General features: G+C 43.2%; 1 protein-coding gene across 1 annotated transcript; it reads right to left on the reverse strand.

The window, feature by feature from the left end:
* Positions 1-2,601: 2,601 nt before the first annotated feature.
* Positions 2,602-17,766, reverse strand: LOC139409137 (tight junction protein ZO-3-like). The gene is made up of 30 exons (XM_071153887.1): positions 17,642-17,766; positions 17,359-17,415; positions 16,787-16,911; positions 16,498-16,600; positions 16,052-16,340; positions 15,795-15,898; positions 15,400-15,589; positions 15,075-15,156; positions 13,207-13,307; positions 13,014-13,095; positions 12,820-12,929; positions 12,506-12,703; positions 12,295-12,379; positions 11,144-11,217; positions 9,238-9,340; positions 8,717-8,805; positions 8,546-8,618; positions 8,269-8,336; positions 8,106-8,166; positions 7,757-7,913; positions 7,390-7,498; positions 7,000-7,219; positions 6,485-6,690; positions 6,214-6,389; positions 5,587-5,797; positions 4,119-4,219; positions 3,477-4,016; positions 3,283-3,332; positions 2,843-3,079; positions 2,602-2,694 (listed from the first exon to the last, which is right to left on the reverse strand). The coding sequence occupies exons 1-29, from the start codon at positions 17,735-17,737 to the stop codon at positions 2,965-2,967; spliced, it is 3,975 nt and encodes a 1,324-aa protein (XP_071009988.1). The 5' UTR covers positions 17,738-17,766; the 3' UTR covers positions 2,602-2,694; positions 2,843-2,964.
* Between the last annotated feature and the right edge of the window lie 8,796 nt (positions 17,767-26,562).

The following is a 26,562-nucleotide window of genomic DNA, read 5'->3' on the forward strand; positions in this document are numbered from 1 at the left end:
CCCTACAATGGACTAATTAGTGTTTTTCTCAGCAAGAACATTAGTCATTCGACTTTAATTTTTTCACTTCTTACCAATGTTGCTGGTGTAATTAGGCTATTTGAAATTTGATACATCAACTCGTGTCTGCATTTTTGTAAGCATTTATGGACAGTGGCTATGAGTCCTCAAGTACCCCCAATAGCACACATTTCTGTTGCAGCCCCAGACAAACACATTGGATTCAACTTGTCAACTAATCATCAAGCCCTCAATGAGATGAGTCAGGTGAAAGGTATGACGGAAAGGTTTTGCAAATCAGCCTCAACCATCTGAAGATTGATATTCATTTGATTTATCTTGAATGTGGAGTAATTTGCAGAAATCAAATGTCACATGAACATATTGAAACCCCCAGTATTTGTTAACATAGATCAGGGGTGGCCAAACCACTTGGAGAGCCATCTCCAGGCAGGATTTTCTATGGTCCTATTTTAAAAGGGATAGTCTAGTTCACCCAAATGAATTACATATTTACATGTTTGTTTCTTATGGACAAGAAGAGACTGCAGTTCATCATATGGTTAGCCGCTATCACCAATTGTTAATATTGGCATTTTCTCTTTTAAATTGTACCCCCTTTTCGTGGTATCCAATTGTTAGTAAATACTATCTTGTCTCATCGCTACAACTCCCATATGGGCTCGGGAGAGACGAAGGTCGAAAGCCATGCATCTTCCGAAACACAACCCAACCAAGCTGCACTGCTTCTTAACACAGTACGCCTCCAACCCAGAAGCCAGCCGCACCAATGTGTCAGAGGAAACACCGTGCACCTGGCCACCTTGGCTAGCACGCACTACGCCCGGCCCGCCACAGGAGTCGCTGGTGCTCGATGAGACAAGGATATCCCTTCCGGCCAAACCCTCCCTAACCCGGACAACGCTAGGCCAATTGTGCGTTGAGAGCCTGGGCGAGAACCCAGAGTCTCTGGTGGCACAGCTAGCGCTGTGATGCAGTGCCCTAGACCACTGCGCCACCCGGGAGGCCAATATTGGCATTTTCTAACCAAAAAAACAAATGTAATTCAATGTCTCCCAGTTTATCGTCGCAATCCATGCGGCGCATCACAACTAAAATTATCACAATACACATACACACTTTCTTCAGTGGTTTATCTACTTCTGTTTATGATACCGCACGGCAAAGCAACCCACAACTTGGAAAAATCCAACGAATGCGACACACTGCACATACCGCAACCTAGTCCGGGAGATGAGTTGCGGCAGCGCATATTGCCTCCCAATGAAATGAATGGGTTTCCTCCGCAACGCATATGGTGGCCGCAGTTGGTGTGCATGAGGCTTTAAGGCAACCTGGTTGTGTTCCCCTGCTTAGACGTTGCATTCATCAGCCAATGGTTGCGTGCCACGTCATCGACTGTGCCGTTGGATACCAGATTGCTATAACATATGATGTGGTAAGCTGATAAATAAAATACCTATCCAGGCACTGTAAGATCTGTCAGGCATCAGTAAAGTCTGAGGAGAGGAACGCACCCAATGACCCTCAGCGCCTCGCACTTAAGATTATAGATGGTTCCCCCTCGTTATAATTGGTTTGCGTTAATAAAAAAGTAAACAAGAGGATTTCATTTTTGGGGGTTTAAGAATTTAATGAGCTCAGGCTGCCATTATATAAATCACAGCTAAGCTGCGTTTCATTATTCCACTATCCAGAAACATGTTGGATCATTCAACCAAGATGTTTGGTAACACAGTGGTGTTAAAATTACAAGAGTAATGGGTGGTGGACGAGGTGAGGATTTTCTACTATGTTCTAGACATGATGAAAAACAATGACAAGAGCAGATATTTTTTCACCAGATCTGTAATATTTAATGAACAAAATGTGTTCTCTTTACAAATGAATCATAATTTAGAAAATGGAGCTTTGATATATTTAGTGTTCTGTGAATGTCCATAACCGTTTTTGAAGCAGTTCTCATGAAAGCTTGAATCCTTAGTTGCTACATAATTGGACTTATAAATGAATGATGTAGCTATCTATATGCATTGATTCTTGAAGAATAACTTATAAATGCCTAATGAGCTTTAGTTCAACTGTCGTACCCCATCAGAACCCAAAATTTAAGCTTGTCATCACATTTTTGTAAACAAACACTGTGTAGCCTCAAAACAGGGTTAAAACTATAATTCTGATATCATGGATGGTCAGTCCATAGTGCTTCCTTTGAATTTGAGAGTTGTTACATTTCTCCAGGCCCATCATCCCTCAGCTTTTTACCAAAACATAGGAAGTGTGACTGCTTTGTTATCGTTTCAATTAATGATTCCAGCTTTTAGTTCAATTGACATCCTTGACATCAAAGTTGCCCGTGTTGGTAAAATCTCAAAAGTTTTGATCAAAAATAGCATTCATTAAAAAGTTACATGCAATACAAATAAAATGTTTGCTTTACTGCAAGTACCAAACCCTGCGGTTTTTATTAGAATTTCCATTAAAATTAACTTCCACTCTTGGAATTCGGCATTTAGAAAGGTGTGAGCCCTGGTTTACAGAAGCCATTGCCTGAATTCCCATGTCTGAAGGCAGGTCTGACAGTTGCCCTCCAACCTACCTCTCCAAAAGTTATCCTCAAAGGCTGAAGTTGAGAGCATTTCACATCTCCCATTTAAGAGGCAAAGTCTGTGCTCTGGAACTGTATGGGCTACAACTGTAGTTCTGCAGTTCTGGAACTGTATGGGCTACAACTGTAGTTCTGCAGTTCTGGAACTGTATGGGCTACAACTGTAGTTCTGCAGTTCTGGAACTGTATGGGCTACAACTGTAGTTCTGCAGTTCTGGAACTGTATGGGCTACAACTGTAGTTCTGCAGTTCTGGAACTTTGTGCATTAGAGTTGCAGTTCTGGAATGGTGCTCCAGCATTCTTGTTTTGTAGTCCTGGAACTGTGTTTTCTAATCTAAAGTTCTGTAGCTGGACCCCACTCGAAGTCCTCAGTCTCGTCATTGTCATCGGAGCTGTCACTGCCTCGGATCTGAGTGCGTCTCGTCTGGACAGCCTGGTGGTGAGCCAACCTATGAGGAGATAGAAGAGAAAGACACATAATTTACTGTCTCGTCAGTCTTACTCAACTTGGACAGAACAATTTGGACTAGAAGTAGTTTCTCACTTTCGAGTTGCTAAGGTTGGTTTATAGACATGGATTTTGATGATTATCCAATTAAACAAACACCGTCACACATATTAATATGATCAGATATAGGCCTACTTCACTTACACAATGAATGATGGGGAAGCTTTCCTCTCCTGAGGTTCTGCCATATGGGTCTGAAAGAGGGAACGTAGTCATGGGTCAAAATCACCAGACACATAAGTTAACAGAGTACTTGAGCCTTTGGAAGTAAACTAAGAGCTTATGGGAGATCTGTAAGAGTTTAGTGATATGATGGACTGAGACATTCCCATCAGTACCTGTTGGAGTTTCTTCTCTATGACTGACATTGTGACGGATGGGGGGCTCTCTGGCAGCAGCTCGGCTGACGGGGGCTCAGGGACAAAGATTCTGGGGTTAGGGGCTATGAAGTCAGGGTGTTCATCCGAGTGGGTGGTCGGAACAGCAGGGTCAATGGCGCTGAAGTCCGAATCTGAAAAGCTATGATAGGACGGGGTGTCATCAGTGACGACATCGTGAGGAGAGCTGTCAGATGGACGACGGGTCGACCTGGGCTCAGGCACATGCATCAGGGGTGGGACCTCTCCCAGAGGCTCGGGGGATGGATCGGGGCTGTGGTACTCGGCAGCAGGCTCTGAGGAGCGGGCCAGAGCGGTGGGCCTGGATATCCGGGGCTGGTTGCTGGAGTCAAATGGTTCCTCCAGGTCCTCATTGTCAGTGTAGACCTCTCCGTCTGTAAACGCCTCTCCATCCGTGTCCTCTAGGTCACTGGCAGCACTCAGGTAGTCCGAGTGAGTCCGGTCCAACGCATCCAGCTCCTCCTCTCCGCCTCCCTCCAACTAAACACACAGACATGTATTTACTTTAGTCTTTATTCTGCCAGGTAATTCATTGAGAGCAAATTCCCAGTTTGACTGTGAGCTGGGATCTGTCTGTCTTACCGTGACTTCTGAGACCCAGACAGGTTTGGCCTGCTGGTGTCTGATCTTGTCTTTCAGAGTCTCATACCATACATTAGAGCTGGGCTGGAGGGCAATACGAGCTGGGAAATATGGGAATGATGGAACATAGTTATGAATAAAACTATAAAACCACTTGACCTTTTTTAACAGATAAACTACTTAAGAGCAAAAACAACATGTACAGTTGAAGTCGGAAGTTTACATACACTTAGGTTAGAGTCATTAAAACTTGTTTTTCAACCACTCCACAAATGTCTTGTTAACAAACTATAGTTTTGGCAAGTTGGTTAGGACATCTACTTTGTGCATGACAAGTACTTTTTCCAGCAATTGTTTACAGACAGAGGATTTCACTTAAAATTCACTTTATCACAATTCAAGTAAGTCAGAAGTTTACATACACCAAGTTGACTGTGCTTTTAAACAGCTTGGAAAATTCCAGAAAATGATGTCATGGCTTTAGAAGCTTCTGATAGACTAATTGACATCATTTGAGTCAATTGGAGGTGTACCTGTGGATGTATTTTAAGGCATACCTTCAAACTCAGTGCCTCTTTACTTGACATCATGGGAAAATCTAAAGAAATCAGCCAAGACGTCAGAAAAAAAATAGAGACCTCCACAAGTCTGGTTCATCCTTGGGAGCAATTTCCAAATGCCTGAAGGTACCACGTTAATCTCTACAAACAATAGTACGCAAGTATAAACGCCATGGGACCACGCAGCCATCGTACCGCTCAGGAAAGAGACGCATTCTGTCTCCTAGAGATGAACGTACTTTGGTGTGAAAAAAGCTAATCAATCCCAGAACAACAGCAAATGACCTTGTGAAGATGCTGGAGGAAACAGGTACAGAAGTATCTATATCCACAGTAAAACGAGTCCTATATCGACATAATCTGAAAGGCCGCTCAGCAAGGAAGGTGCCACTGCTCCAAAACCACCATAAAAAAAGCCAGACTACGGTTTGCAACTGCACATGGAGAAATGTCCTCTGGTCTGATGAAACAAAAATAGAACTGTTTGGCCATAATGACCACCGTTATGTTTGGAGGAAAAAGGGGGAAGCTTGCAAGCCGAAGAACACCATCTCAAAATTCATCCAACTTATTGTGGGAAGTTTGTGGAAGGCTACCCGGAACATTTGACCCAAGTTAAATAATTTAAAGGCAATGCTACCAAATACTAATTGAGTGTATGTAAACTTCTGACCCACTGGGAATGTGATGAAAGAAATAAAAGCTGAAATAAATCAATCACTCTCTCTACTATTATTCTGACATTTCACATTCTTAAAATAAAGTGTTGATCCTAAGATCAGGGAATGTTTACAAGGATTAAATGTCAGGAATTGTGAAAAACTGAGTTTAAATGTATTTGGCTAAGGTGTATGTAAACCTCCGACTTCAACTGTATGTGTTTTGATAACACAGGTGTGTGTGTTTACCTGCGAACAGATGGCCGCAGTGCCTCCTCATCTTGAGGGCCTGTGCGTAGAGGCGTCTGGAGCTCTTGTTGGAGTTGGGGCACATCCTCTGCCTCATGACCTTGACGTCCTTCCTGCTGTGTGGGTCCAGGAACAGCACCATGGGGTGGTATTGGATGTAGTTCAGACGCTCCACTGCAGTAGGAGTAATGTCCAGTAGAGGGTGCTTGTTCTGTACACAGAGGCGAGAAGAAACATACAATTAGGCATTGGTCTTCAATTGCGAGGTGCATAAATGGAGGAATTCAGATATTACGTAATTGTTTTAGCAATACCCACAGAGTTTTTAATCTACGGTGCGCGACATGGTTCAATGTGCCAATAAACCAGCACAATCTACTTGTTTTCTTTCTCTCGATTTGTCGCCGTCTTGGAGCTAGAGTTAACTTCTAATGCGGATACAAAAAAAGAGTAATGGAGAGTACAGTATAATACGGCGAACTTAGAAAATTAAGCATTTGTGGTAAGTACATGGGAGCCGCCATCTTTATGCATGTCCGCCATTCTGGTCCTGGATTCAAACAAGCATATAGTTGTACATCTGTCTCACACCACAACAGGTCACATCATCCCAGTTTGTTTCATCACCTTCTCTGCAATCCTTCGGACTGTGTCCAGCTTAATGACCGTAGAAGCGCTGTCTGCTCCACTACTACGAGGAACCATCTCTGCCACCTCATATTCATCAGGCATCTCTCTGGCCAGCTTCTCCATGGCCACATCATTCAGAGGACCCAAGATGACGATTGGCCGTTTGAAATTAGCTGGAGATAAACATGGGTCCACGTACATGTGTTGATTCACAATACAAAATGTTTAAAAGTGTTTGACTATTATGTGAACTATTATGTAATATAACCTTCTCTGAGCAGAACTCTCTCGTACGCTGGGAATTTGCCCTGGATAGTGAGTTGGAGCAGGTCGTCGCGGGTCCGGCGGACGTTCTTCTTGGCCCCTCTAAGCCCCCGTAGTTTCCAGAACTCTGCCCTGGGCCCTGAGACCTGGCGATCCCCTCCTCCTCCACTGGCCCTCTGAGCCTGCTCCATACTGGCCAGTGTCTCAGCCCTGGGTGAGAGACAGAATGATTGTAGAATTACTGCTACCCTAATGACAGTATGAGGCTGCGTTTACGTAGGCAGCTCAATTCTGATCTTTTCTTTCTTTTGACCAATCAGATCACTCGTTTGCCAATAATTGGGTAAAATATAAGAATTGGTCTGACTGTATAAATGCAGCATAAGTATACAAATTGGAAATACGTTGCCATCAGATGTCATCCTTTGTAACCTAATGTATCTTTTAACGTTTATCTTTTAACATCCAAATCCAACCAATCATATAATCAAAACCTCACTCATTCTAGTCTCAACTCACCCGGCCTGGTTGGGGATGGTGCCCTTGTCCAGCTCGTGCAGGTCGTTGCCCATGCGTATAGCCAGCCACTTCCCCAGCTTGCCCCTGTGCATGGTGTCCACCACCCTGAACACCTCTCCCCTGGTGAAGGCTAGGCTGTTGTGGCCCTCTGCCTCGTTGTCAAAGTGGGTCCGGATATAGAACGAGTCCCCCAAGTTGGACTTCAGTATCTTCTTGTATACTGACAAGAGAGGAAGAATCATTTAGGAATCATTTAATAATTTGTATGTACCTTATTTGTTACTGGGTGGAGTTATTACATAGTAATTATCACACGGGCAAGTCCTCTGAAATCAACCACAAATCTTCCCCCCCTGCACCTACTTCTGCCTTTAAGGACGTTATACTCACTGTCCATCTTGTTCTGAGTACGGATGTCCACCGGCTCCCCTCTCTTTATGTTGATCAGGAACATAGCAGCTTCCTCACGGTTGAAATGACCAAAGTCCACCCCATTTACCTAGAACAAGACCATAGCCCATAAGTGGGTGAGAGATGTGTTGCATATACTTGTACTGTAGATAGTGACCACTGAAGTGCTGATTTACACTAACACTTGTCCCAGAGAGCTAGTGTGCACAGGCTTTTGCTTCAGCACGGCATAGAAAAAAACTGAATGAACTAATATAGATCTTAATCGAATCAGATGTGTTAGTGCTGGGCAGGAACAAAAGCCTGCACACCATGTACCGGTGGTGACCGCAACAGTGAGTCTCACCTGCATGATCTGGTCCCCCTCCTTCATGCCTTGCTCATGGGCAGGACTGTTGGGCTGAACCCCCCCAACAAAGATGCCCACGTCATTACCCCCCACCAGCCTCAGGCCTACGCTGCCCTCCTTCACAAACGACACTGTGTTCAGATCAGAGCTGTATCTGAGAGAAGATAGTACAGATCAAAAGGAGTATTTATTAAAAGGAGCATTGTCCAGTCATATTCAATAGACTATAGAAAACCAAACAAATTAATCACTTATGGTGGTCTGCATTGTGAATGGGTTGTACATGTTTTATATTTTGACATTTCTTCTAAGGCTATACTGTATGGGTATAAATAAATCAACTTACCCCAAGTTAGGTGTGGGGATGGAGTCTGGGGGTAAGGAGTAGATGGGTTCCTCGGTCTTGGCTGAAATGGAAATAACAGTTAAGACCTTCCTTCCATCCACAGAGTTACTAATACGTTATAAAGAGGACATTGGAGAGCTGATACAAGAGAGTTGGTACTTACAGTAGGCTGGAGGGTTGCTCTTCACTGATATCCCATAGCGGACAGTTCCATTGGCTCTGCGTGGAATACTACAAGAGAAGAGATACCATTCACTGACATTTCCACAATAAGTGAGTTAGAGGTCAGAAGGTGGAAGTGTAGACACACACTTGTGATCAGATTGACATGACTTGTCACAGAGGATGTTTCTTGGAGGTGTGCATTCCTTTTGTTTATGGTGGTTTATTAAACTGTCCGTTCTTTACCTGGTTGTCTACAGTGGTTTCTAGTGTTTTACCTGTGGTTGCTCTCCACATCGGTACTCCCAGACCTCCGAGGGGGTGACGGTGCACGGTCTGACTCAGAGGAATCTGAAGAGAGCAAAAACACAGAGGATGAGGATACAGACTTCCAACCACAAGTTCCATCTTACTAGACAGTGCCCATCTTTCATAGGAGGGACACTGACCTGAGACTGTTCTGGAGGGGGTCATGCCTCGTTGAGGGGGGTCCTGTCTCACTACTGGAGCTGGAGAAGACTGCATCTCAGGCAGAGCTCTGGGAGAGAGAGGAGAGCGAGAGAGCGCAATCATACTCAATACAATGCCCTTATCGTGTCAACTACTATAGAAATCCTGTAGTTAAATACTAGCTAATTGGACTGAAAGGGGTTATCAAGAGTGTGACATTGACCGACTTCAAACAGTGTGTGCTCTTAGCATGCAGAACTATGCATGTTAAATGTGTCAATGTTGATTCAGTTCCTTGTCCAAATAGACCAACCAGTCTAGCATCCTGGATTTATCCACCGAACATATGATGTTCTGAAGCAGTCAGCTATTGAAACAGCTTTTAATCAACATGTATGTGTACCAACGTCTTTAACTTGCCATTTTGCCCTCAACTAAGTTTGCGCATCGCAGTATTATCTTGGCCAGTTTCATCACATTCTCCTGTTAAAGGGGTGGTGTGTTCGTCTGTCAGCATTACCTGTAACTGTCCTTGGATCCCTGGGAACTGGAGCCTCCACTGTCTGCAAATTCCCGTCGAGGTACGGTTGCATAACTTGCCTCCGACTCTGATCCTGAGCGCCCTGTGGACATGGCAAGACACACACACATACAGTACCAATCAAAAGTTTGGACACGCCTACTCATTCAAGGGTTTTTCTTTCTTTATACTATTTTCTACATTGTAGAATAATAGTGAAGACATCAAAACTATGAAATAACACAAATAGAATCAAAGTAGCCACCCGTTGCCTTGATGACAGCTTTGCACACTCTTGGTATTCTCTTAACCAGCTTCATGAGGTAGTCACCTGGAATGCATTTCAATTAACAGGTGTGCCATGTTAAAAGTTAATTTGTGGAATTTCTTTCATTCTTAATGCGTTTGAGCCAATCAGTTGTGTTGTGACAAGACAGGGGTGGTATACAGAAGATAGCCCTATATGGTAAAATATCAAGTCCATATTATGACAAGAACAGCTCAAATAAGCAAAGAGAAACAGTCCATCATTACTTTAAGACATGGAGGTCAGTCAATACGGAAAATTAAGAACTTTGAAAGTTTCTTCAAGTGCAGTCACAAAAACCATCAAGCGCTATGAGGACCGCCACAGGAAAGGAAGACTCAGAGTTACCTCTGCTGCAGAGGATAAGTTCATTAGAGTTAACTGCACCTCAGATCGCAGCCAAAATAAATGCTTCAGAGTTCAAGTAACAAACATCTCAACATCAACTATTCAGAGAACACTGCATGAAATCAGGCCTTCATGGTCAAATAGCTGCAAAGAACCCACTATTAAAAGGACACCAATAATAAGAAGAGACTTGGTTGGGCCAAGAAACACAAGACATGGACATCGGACCGGTGGTAATCTGTCCTTTGGTCTGATGAGTCCAAATTTGACATTTTTGGTTGCAACCGCCGTGTCTATGTGAGACGCAGAGTAGGTGAAAGGATGATCTCTGCATGTATGGTTCCCACCGTGAAGCATGGAGGAGGTGGTGTGATGGTGCTTTGCTGGTGACACTGTCTGTGATTTATTTAGAATTCAAGGCACACTTAACCAGCATGGTTATCACAGCATTCTGCAGCGATACGCAATCCAATCTGGTTTGCACTTAGTGGGACTATCATTTGTTTTTCAACAAAACAATGACCCAAAACACACCTCTAGGCTGTGTAAGGACTATTTGACGAAGGGGAAGAGTGATGGAGTGCTGCATCAGATGACCTGGCCTCTACAATCACCCAACCTTTTATTTAACTAGGCAAGTCAGTTAAGAACAAATTCTTATTTACAATGACGGCCTGCCCTGACCAAACCCTAACCCGATGTTGGGCCGATTGTGCGCCGCCCTATGGGATTCCCAATCACGGCCGGTTGTGATAAAGCCTGGAATCGAACCAGGTTCTGTAGTAATGCCTCTAGCACTAAAATGCAGTGCCGTAGACTGCTGCGCCACTTGAGATGGTTTGGGATGAGTTGGACCGCAGAGTGAAGGAAAATCAGCCAACAAGGGCTCAGCATATGTGGGAACTCCTTCAAGACTGTTGGTTGAGAGAATGCCAAGAGTGGGAAAAGCTGTCATCAAGGCAAAGGGTGGATACTTTGAAGAATCTTAAATATAAATATATTTTGATTTGTTTAACATTTTGTTTGGTTACTACAGGATTCCATATGTGTTATTTCATAGTTTTGATGTCTTCACTATTATTCTACAATGTAGAAAATAGTAAAAATAAAGTAAAACCCTTGAATAAATAGGAGTCCAAACTTTTGTTTTGTACTGTAGGTAAACAAAAACAAATCATGAACATACCAAACATGAGCAATAATATAGGCATAAGTTACACGTAAGTAATTGTCAATATGCACACAACGCACCCTTAGCATGTTTGCTCATTGTGACACTGGGGGCCTTCCACTTGGGGGGCTCCACAGCTACTAAAGGAGTGGCTCTGGAATAGAAGAGTGAGGGAGGAGGAAGACAATAGAACTCAGAGAAAGGCCAGCATCCCGGAGTCGCCTCTTCACTGTTGACGTTGAGACTGGTGTTTTGTGTGTACTATTTAATGAAGCTGCCAGTTGAGGACTTCTGTTTCTCAAACTAGACACTCGAATGTACTTGTCCTCTTGCTCAGTTGTGCACCGGGGCTTCCCACTCCTCTATTCTGGTTAGAGCCCGTTTGCGGTGTTCTGTCAAGGGAGTAGTACACAGCGTTGTACGAGATCTTCAGTTTCTTTGCAATTTCTCGCATGGAATAGCCTTAATTTCTAAGAACAAGAAAAGACTGACGAGTTTCAGAAGAAAGTTATTTGTTTCTGGCCATTTTGAGCCTGTAATCAAACCCACAAATGCTGACGCTCCAGATACTCAACTAGTCTAAAAAAGGCCAGTTTTATTGCTTCTTTAAATCAGCACAACAGTTTTCAGCTGTGCTAACATAATTGCAAAAGGGTTTTCTAATGATCAATTAGCCTTATAAACTTGGATTAGCTAACACAACGTGCCATTGGAACACAGGAGTGATGGTTGCTGATAATGGGCCTCTGTACGCCTATGTAGATATTCCTTTTTTTTTTTTTCTATTTAAATTAAATTCAAAATAAAACAATAGTCATGTACAACATGAACAATGTCTACACTGTTTTTCTGATCAATTTGATGTTATTTTAATGGACCAAAAATGAGCTTCTCTTTCAAAAACAAGGACATTTCTAAGTGACCCCAAACTTTTGAACGGTAGTGTACACATTACCTCAATTACCTCGACTAACTGGTGCCCCCGCACATTGACTCTGTACCGGTACCCCCTGTATATAGCCTCGCTACTGTTATTTTACTGCCGCTCTTTAACTATGTTAGTTTTATATTTTTTACGTAACACTTATTTTTCTTAAAACTGAGTTGTTGGTTAAGGGCTTGTAAGTAAGCATTTCACGGTAAGGTCTACTACACCTGTTGTATTCGGCGCATGTGACAAATACAATTTGATTTGAGTTAGCACAAGTTAGGTGTTAGGCCTCATCTGTACCTGTATCTGCTCCGGGTGTCCTGCCTATGGGTGGTGCCCTGTCTCTGGGGGGGCCCGGAGCTGCTGTCCGACTCAGTCTCAGAGTCTGGGGAGAGAGCAAGGGTAATGCTCCAATTATGTGGCCCTTTCTACTTCCTTTGAATGTACTTATAATGTTATGTCAAGGTATTCCTGTTGTGGAAGTTGAGGCAAGGGGTGTATTGTTACTGACCTGGAGGTGGGGCTTTGACAGGAGAGGAGACCCGTCGGGGGGGATCCTGACGAATGGAGATGGGGGAGGCGCTCAGTGTCCCAGGGTGGGGCAGGTCAGGGAGCACTCTGTATCTGGAGTGGTCCTCTGTGACTCTGGAACTCTCTCCTCTTCTAGGGGGTGGCGAGGCACTGCGGTCCGAGTCCGACTCTGACACCACTGCACAGAGAGATAAACAGGGGAGGAGAGAGAGAACATGTTATTATCATTATGATCCACTCATCGAGAATGTGCCATTTGATGAGATTTCCCTATTGCCTATGTTGTGCGTTTACCTTTACGAGTTCGCAGGGCGGAGGAGGGACGGGAAGGACGTGGGGCGGCCCAGTCGAGGACGGCAGGTAAGGCTTTGGGGTTGGGGAGCATGGACACCCCTGAAAGAGTTCTACAGCAAGAAAGAAAAACACCTCAATGAAACACAGATCTCAAAACATTGAAACAACAGTGTCTGGTTTGAGGTTGAACCCACCTGTATTTGTCGGCTATGTCTGGGCTGTCCTTCCTGACAAGAGGGGGTGAGGCACTGCGGTCAGACTCGGACTCTGAGGGGGCTGGAGAAAAACAACACACAGTTCAGGTCAAGCTCGACACGGTACAGATTACACACGAGTGGGATGGGCCAATGTTTATGAAGGAGTTGAGACCCTCGTCTCTGGACTGACCTCGGCGAGAGGGGTAGGCTTTAGCAGCAGGCCGGGACAGTGTCGAACGCACCGGGGACTGGTCACGAGACTTAGCTACTAGAGGAGGTTGCTCAGCTCTTCTACAACAGAACCGAGAGAGAAAGCCTAATCATACGTACAGTTGCAGTCAGAAGTTTACATACACCTTAGCCAAATACATTTAAACTCAGTTTTTCACAATTCCTGACATTTCATCCTAGTAAAAATTCCCTGTATTAGGTCAGTTAGGGTCACCACTTTATTTTAAGAATGTGAAATGTCAGAATAATAGTAGGGCGAATGATTTATTTCAGCTTTTATTTCTTTCATCACATTCCCAGTGGGTCATAAGTTTTCATACACTCAATTAGTATTTGGTCGCATTGCCTTTAAAATTGTTGAACTTGGGTCAAACGTTTTGGGTAGCCTTCCACAAGCTTCCCACAATAAGTTGGGTGAATTTTGGCCCATTCCTCCTGACAGAGCTGGTGTAACTGAGTCAGGTTTGTAGGCCTCCTTGCTCACACACATTTTCAGTTCTACCCACACAAGGTCAGGGCTTTGTGATGGCCACTCCAATACCTTGACTTTGTTGTCCTAAAGCCATTTTGCCACAACTTTGGAAGTATGCTTGGGGTCATTGTCCATTTGGAAGACCAATTTGCAACCAAGCTTTAACTTCCTGACTGATGTCTTGAGATGTTGCTTCAATATATCCACACAATTTTCCTGCCTCATGATGGCATCTATTTTGTGAAGTGCACCAGTCCCTCCTGCAGCAAAGCACCCTCACAACATGATGCTGCCACCCCGTGCTTCACAGTTGGGATGGTGTTCTTCGGCTTGCAAGCCTTGCCCTTTTTCCTCCAAACATAACAATGGTCATTATGGCCAAACAGTTCTATTTTTTGTTTCATCAGACTAGAGGACATTTCTCCAAAAAGTATGATCTTTGTCCCCATGCAGTTGTAAACCGTAGTCTGGCTTTTTAATGGCGGTTTTGGAGCAGTGGCTTCTTCCTTGCTGAGCGACCTCATGTTATGTCAATATAGGACTCGTTTTACTGTGGATATAGATACTTTTGGCCCTGTTTCCTCCAGCATCTTCACAAGATCCTTTGCCTTTTTTCTGGGATTGATTTGCACTTTTCGCATCAAAGTACGTTCATCTCTAGGAGACAGAACGTGTCTCCTTCCTGAGCGATATGACGGCTGCATGGTCCCATGATGTTTATACTTGCGTACTATTGTTTGTACAGATGAACGTGGTACCTTCAGGCGTTTGGAAATTGCTCCCAAGGATTAACCAGACTTGTGGACATCTACAAATGTTTTTTCTGAGGTCTTGGCTGATTTATTTTGATTTTCCCATGACGTCAAGCAAAGAGGCACTGAGTTTGAAGGTATGCCTTGAAATACATCCACAGATACACCTACAATTGACTCAAATGATGTCAATTAGCCTATCAGAAGCTTCTAAAGCCATGACATAATTTTCTGGAATTTTCCAAGCTGTTTAAAAGCACAGTCAACTTAGTGTATGTAAACTTCTGGAATTGTGATACAGTGAGTTATAAGTGAAATAATCTGTCTGTAAACAATTGATGGAAAAATTACTTGTGTCATGCACAAAGTAGATGTCTAACCGACTTGCCAAAACCATAGTTTGTTAACAAGAAATTTGTGGAGTGGTTGAAAAACAAGTTTTAATGACTACAACCTAAGTGTATGTAAACTTCCGACTTCAACCGTAGGTAAAAAGGAGACTTGTCACTTAAGGAAATGTTGGATCAAGTGCAGACGTCTCAATACGAAGATACTAGAAGTAGATCAGAATAGTTGAAATAAACATGTTTCAGGTGAGGTTACCTGCGTGTGCGTCGTTCTCTAGTGGCGGAGCGTGACACTCTGTTTCTAGGAGTGGGGATGTCTGTATCCAGGTCTGAAATGTCTGAGGAGATCAGAGGAAAGCCATTAAAACACTGAGGAATCACATACTGGAGCAGCTGAACCAACGTTTACTTTGCTTTTCTGGAGCTGCTTCTGACTCTACATTCATATCTCTCATCTACTACTTTCCTCCTTTTCTCCTTCCCCATCTTGCCACCATCCCCCTTCCAATCCTGAGGTGCTGATGCTACATTCTCTCACTCATACACTACTGTCCCAATTGTCTTTCCCCTTGCTCCCTCACCCTCCAGTTCAGAGCTGCTGTGGCTACGGCGGTCCTCCTCGCTGTTGGGGGCGCTGTCATCCACCTCGGGGATGCTGACTAGGAACTTGCGGTCGTCTCTCAGGACCATCATGGTCAGCTTCCCCCGGGACTTCTCCACCAGGTGCTTGGTCTCAAGCAGGGACAGGTTCTCTGTTGTCATCCCATTGATCTGGACAGGAAGTAGAAAAACTTCAAAGTTCACAGAATGCGGAAATCGTCCTTTGGCTTCATACCATGACATTGACGAAAACAGACATAATTAAAACAGCAGGAAAATCTGTCATCAAAAGCATTCTGGTTTATGGTCCCAGTATAGAATCATATCTATGTACAAAGCAAAGATGCAATGTTTTGTGATGAAATATCATATAGACCTTGAGAATGAGGTCTCCCTCCTGCAGAGTGCCCTCCTTGGCAGCCAGACCCGTCTCAGTCATGTGTTTGATGAAGATTTGGCTTCCCAACTTCAGTCCATACTCTGGAACAGGAAGAGAAAGGCAACATGAAATCGTTGTAACGGAGGCCTTGAATTCACTTGTCTATACAATCACGTCCGATCTGTGATTACGATTTGAAACCTTTTGCTGCGGCGTGGCCTACTGAACACAACCCAGATGTTATTCATCCTTACCATCTGTGAGTTTCTTCTTCAGCAGGGTGGTTTTGATTGGCTTGTCTAGGAAGTCCTGGTGTGGCAGCCGTTTGTACCCTGACATAAGTGGCAGGGCGTGAGCGGTCCCGTTGCGATCGGAGGTAGTGCTACGAGCGCTGTAGTGGTCAGGGGTGCGGGCCTGGTCGGAGCCATCAGAGTAGCGTCGGATCCTCCGTGGGGGGTCCTGATCCAGCAGGTTGGAGTGGGAGGCGGCACGCGACGGTCTGGTGCTGGCTGGGAGCTGGACCTTACGAGGACGCTTCACTGTCTGAGAGAGAGAGAGACCTGTATTACCTATATTTTGTCTGGTAAGTGGACTGAAATTATGTTCTCACAGCAATAAGCTGGGGTTGGAGTTGCTCACAAATCACACGAAGATGGAAGAGCCAACCATGCTTAACAGTACAGTACATAAGGCTACTCACTATGTTGGCTGTTTTGCCACATGACTTAAGGTTCTGGATGGTGAAGGTAGAGTAGACATTGTCCATGGACACTCCATTGACCATGACGATCTGATCTCTGACGCTGTTGGAGAGGAACGAGAGGTAAAACAAGGTAATAGAGCACTCCTATGGATCAAAGACATGCAATTTTAAGTTTGGATGTGTTTGGTTGTGTGTGTAAGTTTACTGTATATACCCTCAAGTAAAACCCTTAGAGGCATGTGCCTGTATGCCTGAAGGGTATAGCTGTAGGGTGTAGGCCACTTACAACAGCCGTCCCATAGCGGGTCCGTTCCGCACCACATCTGAAACCATCACAGCTGTGCCCCCTGAGTCTGGGTTCGGCTTGTCTCTGCCCCCTGATATCGCAAAGCCAAACCCCATCTTGGAATCCTGCCATAGCAAGAGGAGGAGGGTGGGTGATAAGCGAGAAAGAGGGAGAGAGAGAACAAAATGAAAGAAAGAGCAGGTGAGAGAGATGGAGAAAGCAGGGAGAGCGAGTGATGGAAAAAGCAAGAGAAAAAGAGAGGGTGATAAAGAACAAGGGACGTAGGAAAGAGGCAGGGAGAGCACATTCCATCAGCACTGAAGTGTGTCACCTGACCTGTACCAAGAGTTACAGGGAGCAGTAGGGCGTGCCTTTGTTACTCAAACTTTCTGCAGTTAGCCACAGAGGTTGATCGCTTAGAAGTCCATTCCAATTGAAGTGGTTCAGTATTTCTATCGGTACACCTTGAGTATGTCAAAGTAGTGTCTGTAACTACATGCTGTTGTGTTTTAGGTCCACATCAAAGTATATCATCAAATGCTGACTGACAAAACAACAAAAGATACACTTACTTTGCTTAGTGTTATAGTATGCTGCTCCCATATCATTAATTCTTCCATCTCTGGTTTCTGAAAAACAACATCAAACCTATTACAACATGTAAAACCAATCGCAAAGCACAGACATTCTCCATTTACCATCAACAAACCATAACATGAATAAACTTCAGCAACTTTATCACAACAGAAGCAGCAGTTGTTTCATGTCCTTACATTGACAGTTGCCAAGCCCCACTGTGTTGTTTGTGAGACTGAGGAGAGGAGTCAAAATGAGCCGACTGCAGCGTGCTCTCACCTGTCTCATTCCATTCCTCTGACAGGTACGGGGGAGGGGCCACAAAGTGAGAGACGCATCTGGCCGCCCTTGCTGTGACATCCGACACCAGGGCATTGTTCAATGGGGTGCAACGTTATAGAACGCTGCAGGTAGAAACTCAATGTATAGAGCTGACTAGAGTTGTTCTCCATGGCTCTCTAGTCATATGGAATAGAGAATTATGTCTGTGCTACACAATGAATTTCTATCTGCAATGTTTTTCGAGCCTCATCCAATTGAACACGCCTCCGGATACAAACAGAGGACATTCACGAACCGACGACAGTGCCACACTAACATACTGAACACATTCCACATCTAATTTCAAAACTAAACAACATTGCAGGTCATATCTCTGATATTATAAACTGGGTGGTTCTTAAACTGGGTGGTATTTGGCCAATATACCACGGCTAAGGGCTTTATCCAGGCACTCCGCGTTGCGTATAAGAACAACCCTTAGCCGTGGCATGTTGGGCATATACCGCACACCCTCGGGCCTTATTGCTTAAGTATCCTACTACTACAGTACTAGTTGCCTAAACTGGTACAGCAAGATGGACTACCCTGAAGGACAAGAGAAGTATTGCAGAGATGTGTGAAACCTTGCCCCACACACACACTTTATTCAAATGAATGTATTGGGACAAAGAAAGTTGTAATGTACACTACAGCAGAATACACATTTACAGCATCGGAAATTAAATGTAACCAGAAGACGACTTTTACAAATCAGAAATTCTGTGTATGCTTGACCATCTGTCTGACTCAATAACATACATACTGGAAATATATTGTGCATGTTCCTACTACTCTACATAGGTTCAATTACACGAACAGGCATTGTTGCATTGAGATGAGTGTTAGTTGTCATAACGGAATTATGCTGAGACTTATTTTCCAATTTAAAATGTATGCCAAACAAAAATGATTGATTTCAAAGTCTAACAAACCATACAGCACTATGCACAATGACTACTTTGAACAACCTACACAGTAAATCAATTACAAAAACATTTACTGGAAATATTATGCAGATGCAAAGTTAGGTAAAATAATTATGTTAAAATCTCTCTCAGTTTTATTCTGTTACCAAACTTTGTATCTGCATAGTTCTTCCTGTAAATGGGCTTTTGTAAAATAGTCTGTGGAAATTGTTAAAAGTAGTCCTTGTGCATAGAGTTTAGCAGTTTGCTAAACTTTTAAAAATCAATTGTTTTTGTTAGGTATCCATTTTAAAGTGAAAAATCTGAGTCTCAGCATAATTCCGTTACCATGGAATTGCCCTTTTGTTAACTGTCCTACAGGGTCAGGACAAACATACAGGTCAGAGAACAGTCAACAAGGTGAGACAGACATGGCCAGGTAGCCACTGAGGAGGACAAGCATGCTGAATAAATCACTAGTATTTTACTAATGGTGGAGTAGCAGGTGGAATACATGCTATAGATGGTATGTTTATGATCAATAATACTTGGGCTAAGGGTTAACCTAGTATAATTTCTTACAACAGTCTAATTAACGTTAGGCTGAAGGACTAGATATCAGCAGTCCCACAGCTCTTCAACTATTTGATCATCCCATGATAAGTAAGGACTCCAAATTACGGTGGTTTATCTCTAAAAATGACACTAGAGCAACATAGTTTTAATCATGGGTCAAGTATATTACTGTAATATAATTAAATTAATAAAGAGGATATAGTTGACATGCATCCTCCGGTGGACACCTTTCATCTGCGGGCCGACTGGGACCGACTTCCAGTATGCAAATATCATTGACGCTATCATTCTACAGTCTAATCAGTGTCACTATTCCTGAAAACATGTCTGTCTCCATGACTACAACATTAACAAAGAAGGGTAGTGAACAAGCATTCATGAGTGTTTTTGCTTGGGATTCTGACAAATCGACAATCTTGGCTTTGGTTGCTGAAACTCACTTGTGCCCAAAATAATACAAATAGGTTACATTATCAAGAAATCTACACAGAATTGCCCAACGTTCTGCATAATCCTACTTGACAATTACTACGGTATATGTATACTTTAACAGCCGAAAAGGTCACCAGCACAGGAAAACACTTTGTGTAACAGAATTGGCAAGGGCAGCCCCAGTTAATGCCACCCTATAGCCAGTGTGCTGGCCTTGGCCCCAACATGAGGAATAAACCAAGCTTTTGGACGTCACAACACTCCACCTGAACTCCTCCTTCACATTTACTTAATTGGTTGAGCAGTGCAGAAGAGAACCTCCCCAACAGTTTTTTTTTCTTCGTCTTGAACAGGAAGAGGCGTTTAATTTACACATGCTATGTTAGGTTCTTACCTACTAGGCTGCATGATACTAAGTAAGGGAGGCTAGCCAGCCATAACAAGGCTAACTCTTTCAGACATAGGAAGTAGATAAGCTTGGAGAGTGAAAGTAAAAAGATAACACAGTAAAGCCTACATGACAAGATCAAAAAGGCCACACTTTCTTAAAAAGGAAGCAACAAAATCTTCAGGTACTTTCCTGCCTTTCATAAAAGACCATAAAAGCTGTGTCCTTTTTACTCACCACTTCTTCTCTGAACCTCACTTCCATTCCCCACTGGGAGTTGAGCCTAGCAACACACACACCTGTGGCTTCCTCACATTACCTCTACTCAAAAACACCCTGGTTTTTATTCCATGTCATAATCCATGTTGGAGGCCAAGAAATTAAAGACCCTGTGCTTCAAATCAAATAAATGTGGATTATCAATAGCTAAGGGTCCTGAGCACTATAGCTTTGTGGGTAAAAACACCTAGCAGAAACAAATCCCACCTGGATCAATGAGAGGCTCCTCCCCTTCCAGCACTTTCTATTGCCCCTTTGTTGCCAGGGATTTAAGGCGGAACCAATTTTGCCAGTGTGAAACTCTATATAGTGCCACGTGGAAAAGATGAAACACCTTAATTAAAAAGGTTCAGATGGAAAATATTACAGTATGTGAGTCACTGTAGTCCAGTCATCAGATAAACAGTTGTATGTGAAACTTAAACAAGACTTGAGAAATAACATACTCATTTAGACACATTATCATATTACTAAGGGGGCGTTACAGCCAGGAAACTCACATTGTTTGATCATAACAGTACATAAGCCTTTAAACACTTCCCTAACCTAATGGTTAGCTTAAATGGTGGTGACACGGACGGTAGACAAGACTGGTAAAACCACCCCAAAATGGATAAACTGATTCAATTTTTACACCACACTATAAAATTAGATTTAGCAATTTCACAGAGGACTTGATTTTCCAGATACAATATAACCCCCGGCAAGAGAGACCACTTACCGATGGTGTCACCGAATAACTGACCAGTTTTAGCGCCTGTTTCAGATTCATGACAAATCAGTAACGTCCTGTTTGGTTTCAACAACAACCGGCTGACAGAATATGACCGAGTCACCTCTGCTCTGTCCAGCTGACACACTGAAGCTGTACTAAGCACATGGTTGTCTGTCCCTGCGAGCTTTACACCTTATCTAAGCAAGCCACCGTCTCTGATACCCCCCAGTCCCCATACTGTCCATACTATCCAGACACAGAAGAGACAGAGGTAGTCTCCAAATGACACCTAGCCTCTACAGTTTGCAAAAGCTATTTCATAATCATATATCCGATATTGATGGTATTGGCCTATGCACTGAGAGGAAGGATATTCCCATTCTGGCGTGAGCTCAGTCAGGTACTACTTTCCCATGGAAGCCCAGGTTATGGGACTGGATTAGTCATGCCTGGTACTATGGTTACCAGAGGGTATGAGTACACTGGGCTATTAATAATTAAAAGAGTGTTTACTTCACCAAAGGCCCTAGCAAAGGTCTCTTTATATAGACCACTGTCATTGTGCTTTGTGATGAGGAAGTACAAGGTTTAGATTGTATCTCCACATAATAATGCATGATATTTATTTCTACCCATCTCCCCTATTTGGTTGGGGAAGAGGAGGGAGGGGTTAAATAGAGATTTGTAATTTGAAGGCCTTCAAAGGTAAATTGCAGGACCAAGGGGGCATTCTCTATTGTGAGACTTTGGTAGTAATAAGGAAGTAGGATCAGAACAGCTGCATAGCCTCCCTGTTTTTACTCCGCTTACTTTACCTACTGGCCTTTGGACAGTCACAACACAGACCCATACTGAATCATGAATTATTAATAGACCTGAGGAAAATAGAGGTAGAGTTAAAAAAAAAAAAAACACATTGTATTCCTAGAGGCCTGCAAAAAAGCAAACACCTCTTAAGAATAGGCGCTCCTACAGCAGGTAAACAATCACTCGCACTTCAGTCAGTAGGCCCCAGCTGCACTAGGATAGCACGCAGGGGCAAATACGTGTCATGTTCCTAGCAGAGCAAATATTGTACTTCAAGTTTACATCAACCTAGCAAACCAGTGTTGCTCTACTACTGGGAAGCTTGCTTTCAGTGCAAGTGGGGGTTGCTGAACTATGGCTAATGTTTTACTACATTAGGCATAGTTCCACCACAATGTATAGTCGGAAATCTTCACAGTACACTGCCCAAGCATGCCAACAATCTTCAGATATTTTGGAATGTAAAAGAAAACACGGATTGAGACTAGAGGTCGACCGATTAATCGGAATGGCTGATTAATTAGGGCCGATTTCAAGTTTTCATAACAATCGGAAATCGGTATTTTTGGACACTGATTTGTCCGATTTTTAATTTAGTTTTTACACCTTTATTTAACTAGGCAAGTCAGTTAAGAACACATTCCTATTTTCAATGGCCTAGGAACGGTGGGTTAACTGCCTCGTTCAGGGGCAGAACGACAGATTTTCACCTTGTCAGCTCGAGGGATTCAATCTTGCAACCTTACAGTTAAATAGTCCAACGCTCTAACCAGCTGATTACATTGCACTCCACGAGGAGACTGCCTGTCACGCGAATGCAGTAAGCCAAGGTACGTTTCTAGCTAGCATTAAACTTATCTTAGAAAAAACAATCAATCAATCATAATCACTAGTTAACTACACATGGTTGATGATATTACTAGTTTATCTAGCGTGACCTGCGTTGCATATAATCAATGCGGTGCGCATCATTGCTCCAATGTGTACTTAACCATGAACATCAATGCCTTTCTGAAAATCAATACACAAAAGTATATATTTTTAAACCTGCATATTTAGCTAAAAGAAATCCAGGTTAGCAGGCAATATTAACCAGGTGAAATTGTGTCACTTCTCTTGCGTTCATTGCACGCAGAGTCAGTGTATATGCAACAGTTTGGGCCGTCTAATTTGCCAGAATTGTATGTAATTATGACAAAACATTGAAGGTTGTGCAAAGTAACAGGAATATTTAGACTAATGGATGCCACCCCTTAGATAAAATACGGAACGGTTCTGTATTTCACTGAAAGAATAAACGTCTTGTTTTCGAGATGATAGTTTCCAGATTCTACTATATTAATGACCTAAGGCTCGTATTTCTGTGTGTTATTATGTTATAACTAAGTCTATGATTTGATAGAGCAGTCTGACTGAGCGGTGGTAGGCAGCAGCAGGCTTGTAAGCATTCATTCAAACAGCACTTTCGTGCGTTTGCCAGCAGCTGTTTATGATTTAAAGCCTATCAACTCCCGAGATTAGGCTGGTGTAACCGATGTGAATTGGCTAGCTAGTTAGCGGGGTGCACGCTAATAGCGTTTCAAACGTCACTCGCTCTGAGACTTGGAGTGGTTGTTCCCCTTGCAGAGGGGAACAACCAGAGTTCCCCTTTCAAGGGCTGCGGCTTTTGTGGAGCGATGGGTAACGCTGGAGCGATGTGGGATGCATTCCAGCAAAGCCAGTACATAACACTAAACAATACATTAATTGCACTTTAACGGTGACAAACGGTGCCCACAAACTGTTAGGGCCTACAAATTGTTAGGGCCTGAAAGTATGATGTTGACATGATCAGTCCAATAAAAGTTACTGTATGTGATTTATCGTCATTTTATTTGTGGCCAATGACAATGAGCCTTCTTGGATGGGCACTTCTAATGTAACTCTATGGCAGCACCAAAGGGGCTTGAATTTACGTATTTTCTGCTGGCTTGCCCCACCACCACAGAAAGCACTGAGCTAGGCTAAAACATCGGCATTTTAGAGCTGCCTTACTCAAGAAAACAAAAAAAAAGAGACCATGTTTGTATGTGGCTTTATTAACTTACACACACACACACACACAGTTGAAGTCAGAAGTTTACATACACCTTAGCCAAATACATTAAAACTCTGGTTCACAATTCCTGACATTTAATCCTAGTAAAAATTCCCTGTATTAGGTCAGTTAGAGCCACCACTTTATTTTAAGAATGTGAAAAGTCTAAGAGAATAATAGTAGAGAGAATGATATTTCAGCTTTTATTTCTTTCATCACATCCCCAGTGGGTCAGAAGTTTACATACACTCAATTAGTATTTGGTAGCATTGCCTTTAAATTGTTTAACTTGGGTCAAAAGTTTTGGGTTGCCTTCCACAAGCTTCCCACAGTAAATTGGGTGAATTTTGGCCCATTCCTCCTGACAGAGCTGGTATAACTGAGTCAGGTTTGTAGGCCTCCTTGCTCACACACTTTTTCAGTTCTACCCACACATTTTCTATAGGATTGAGGTCAGGGCTTTGTGATGGCCACTCCAATACCTTGACTTTGTTGTCCTAAAGCCATTTTGCCACAAATTTGGAAGTATGCTTGGGGTCATTGTGCATTTGGAAGACCCATTTGCAACCAAGCTTTAACTTCCTGACTTGAGATGTTGCTTCAATATATCCACATAATTTTCCTCCCTCATGATGCCATCTATTTTGTGAAGTGCACCAGTCCCTCCTGCAGTAAAGCACCCGCACAACATGATGCTGCCACCCCGTGCTTCACGGTTGGGATGGTGTTCTTCGGCTTGCAAGCTTCCCCCTTTTTCCTCATTATGGCCAAACAGTTCTATTTTTGTTTCATCAGACCAGAGGACATTTCTACAGAAAATGCGATCTTTGTCCCCATGTGCAGTTGCAAACCGTAGTCTGGCTTTTTTATGGCGGTTTTGGAGCAGTGGATTCTTCCATGCTGAGCGGCCTTTCAGGTTATGTCGATATAGGACTCATTTTACTGTGGATATAGATACTTTTGTACCTGTTTCCACCAGCTTCTTCACAAGGTCAAGGCTGTTGTTCTGGGATTGATTTGCACTTTTCGCACAGAAGTACATACACAGATACACTTCCAATTGACTCAAACTATGTCAATTAGCCTGTCAGAAGCTTCTAAAGACATGACATCAGTGTATGTATACTTCTGACCCACTGGAATTGTGAGACAGTGAATTATAAGTGAAATAATCTGTCTGTAAACAATTGTTGGAAAAATGACTTGTCATGCAGAAAGTAGATGTCCTAACCGACTTGACAAAACTATAGTTTGTTAACAAGACATTTTGAGTGGTTGAAAAACAAGTTTTAATGACTCCAATCTAAATGCATGTAAACTTCTGACTTCAACTGTTTATATATATATATTTTACATTGTTTGTAAACTGATATGTGACACGTATTAATGCCAAAATAACATGCAAAACAGGCAAGCCCAAAAATGTAAAATGGTGGTTTGCAGAGCCAGAAGCCACATTGTGATTACAGTGCACCTACAGTCTCAGTTTAATTACTCAGAAGAGCGATTACGTAGGCTACCACTGACAATTACATTGTTTGCAGAATATATACACTACATGAACAAAAGGTATGTGGACACCTGCTGGTCAAACATCTCATTCAAATATCATGGGAATTAATATGGAGTTGGTCCCCTCATTGCTGCTATAACAGCTTCCGCTCTTCTGGGAAGGCTTTCCACATTGCTGCGGGAACTTGCTTCCATTCAGCCACGAGCATTAGTGAGGTTGGACACGGATGTTGGGCGATTAGGCCTGGCTCGCAGTCGCCGTTCCAATTCATCCCAAAGGTGTTCGATGGGGTTGAGGTCAGGGCTCTGTGCAGACCAGTCAAGTTCTTCCACACAGAGCTCGACAAACCATTTCTGTATGGACCTTTCTTCGTGCAAGGGTGCATTGTTATGCTGAAATAGGAAAGGGCCTTCCCCAAACTGCTGCCCCAAAGTTGGAAGCACCCGTGCATTGTCAAGAATGTCATTGCATGCTGTAGCCTTAAGATTTCCTTTCACTGGAACTAAGTGGCCTGTGTGCGGCTGCTCGGCCCTGGAAACCCATTTCATAAAACTCCCGACGAACAGTTAATGTGCTGACGTTGCTTCCAGAGGCAGTTTGGAACTTGGTAGTGAATGTTGCAACCGAGGACAGACATTTTTTACACTCTACACGTTTCAGCAGTCCCGTTCTGTGAGTTCGTGTGGCCTACCACTTCGCGGCTAAGCCGTTGTTTGTCCTAGACGTTTCCACTTCACAATAACAACACTTACAGCTGACTGGGGCAGCTCCAGCATGGTAGAAATTTGACGAACTGACTTGTTGGAAAGGTGGCATCCTATGATGGTGATACATTGAAAGTCACAGAGCTCTTTCTATAAGGTCATTCTATTGCCAATGTTTGTCTATGGAGATTGCATGGCGGTGTGCTCGATTTTATACATAGGTCAGCCACGAGTGTGGCTGAAATAGCCGAATCCACTAATTCGAAGGAGTGTCCACATACTTCTGTATATGTATAGTGTACATTGTACAACCATTCACAACATGCTTTACAACTACAATAGGCCTATAATCTTAGGGAATGTGATTAATTACCATGGGCCTTCAACCTTAGATTAACTGCTTTAAAGAGCTGAGGATTACTGACCACTTACATAGATTAAATTACCAGCGTATGTAAACAAACATTTATTGTTAACTCAATA

Source organism: Oncorhynchus clarkii, chromosome 5, assembly GCF_045791955.1.
Source record: "Oncorhynchus clarkii lewisi isolate Uvic-CL-2024 chromosome 5, UVic_Ocla_1.0, whole genome shotgun sequence".
Classification (NCBI taxonomy): Eukaryota; Metazoa; Chordata; class Actinopteri; order Salmoniformes; family Salmonidae; genus Oncorhynchus; species Oncorhynchus clarkii.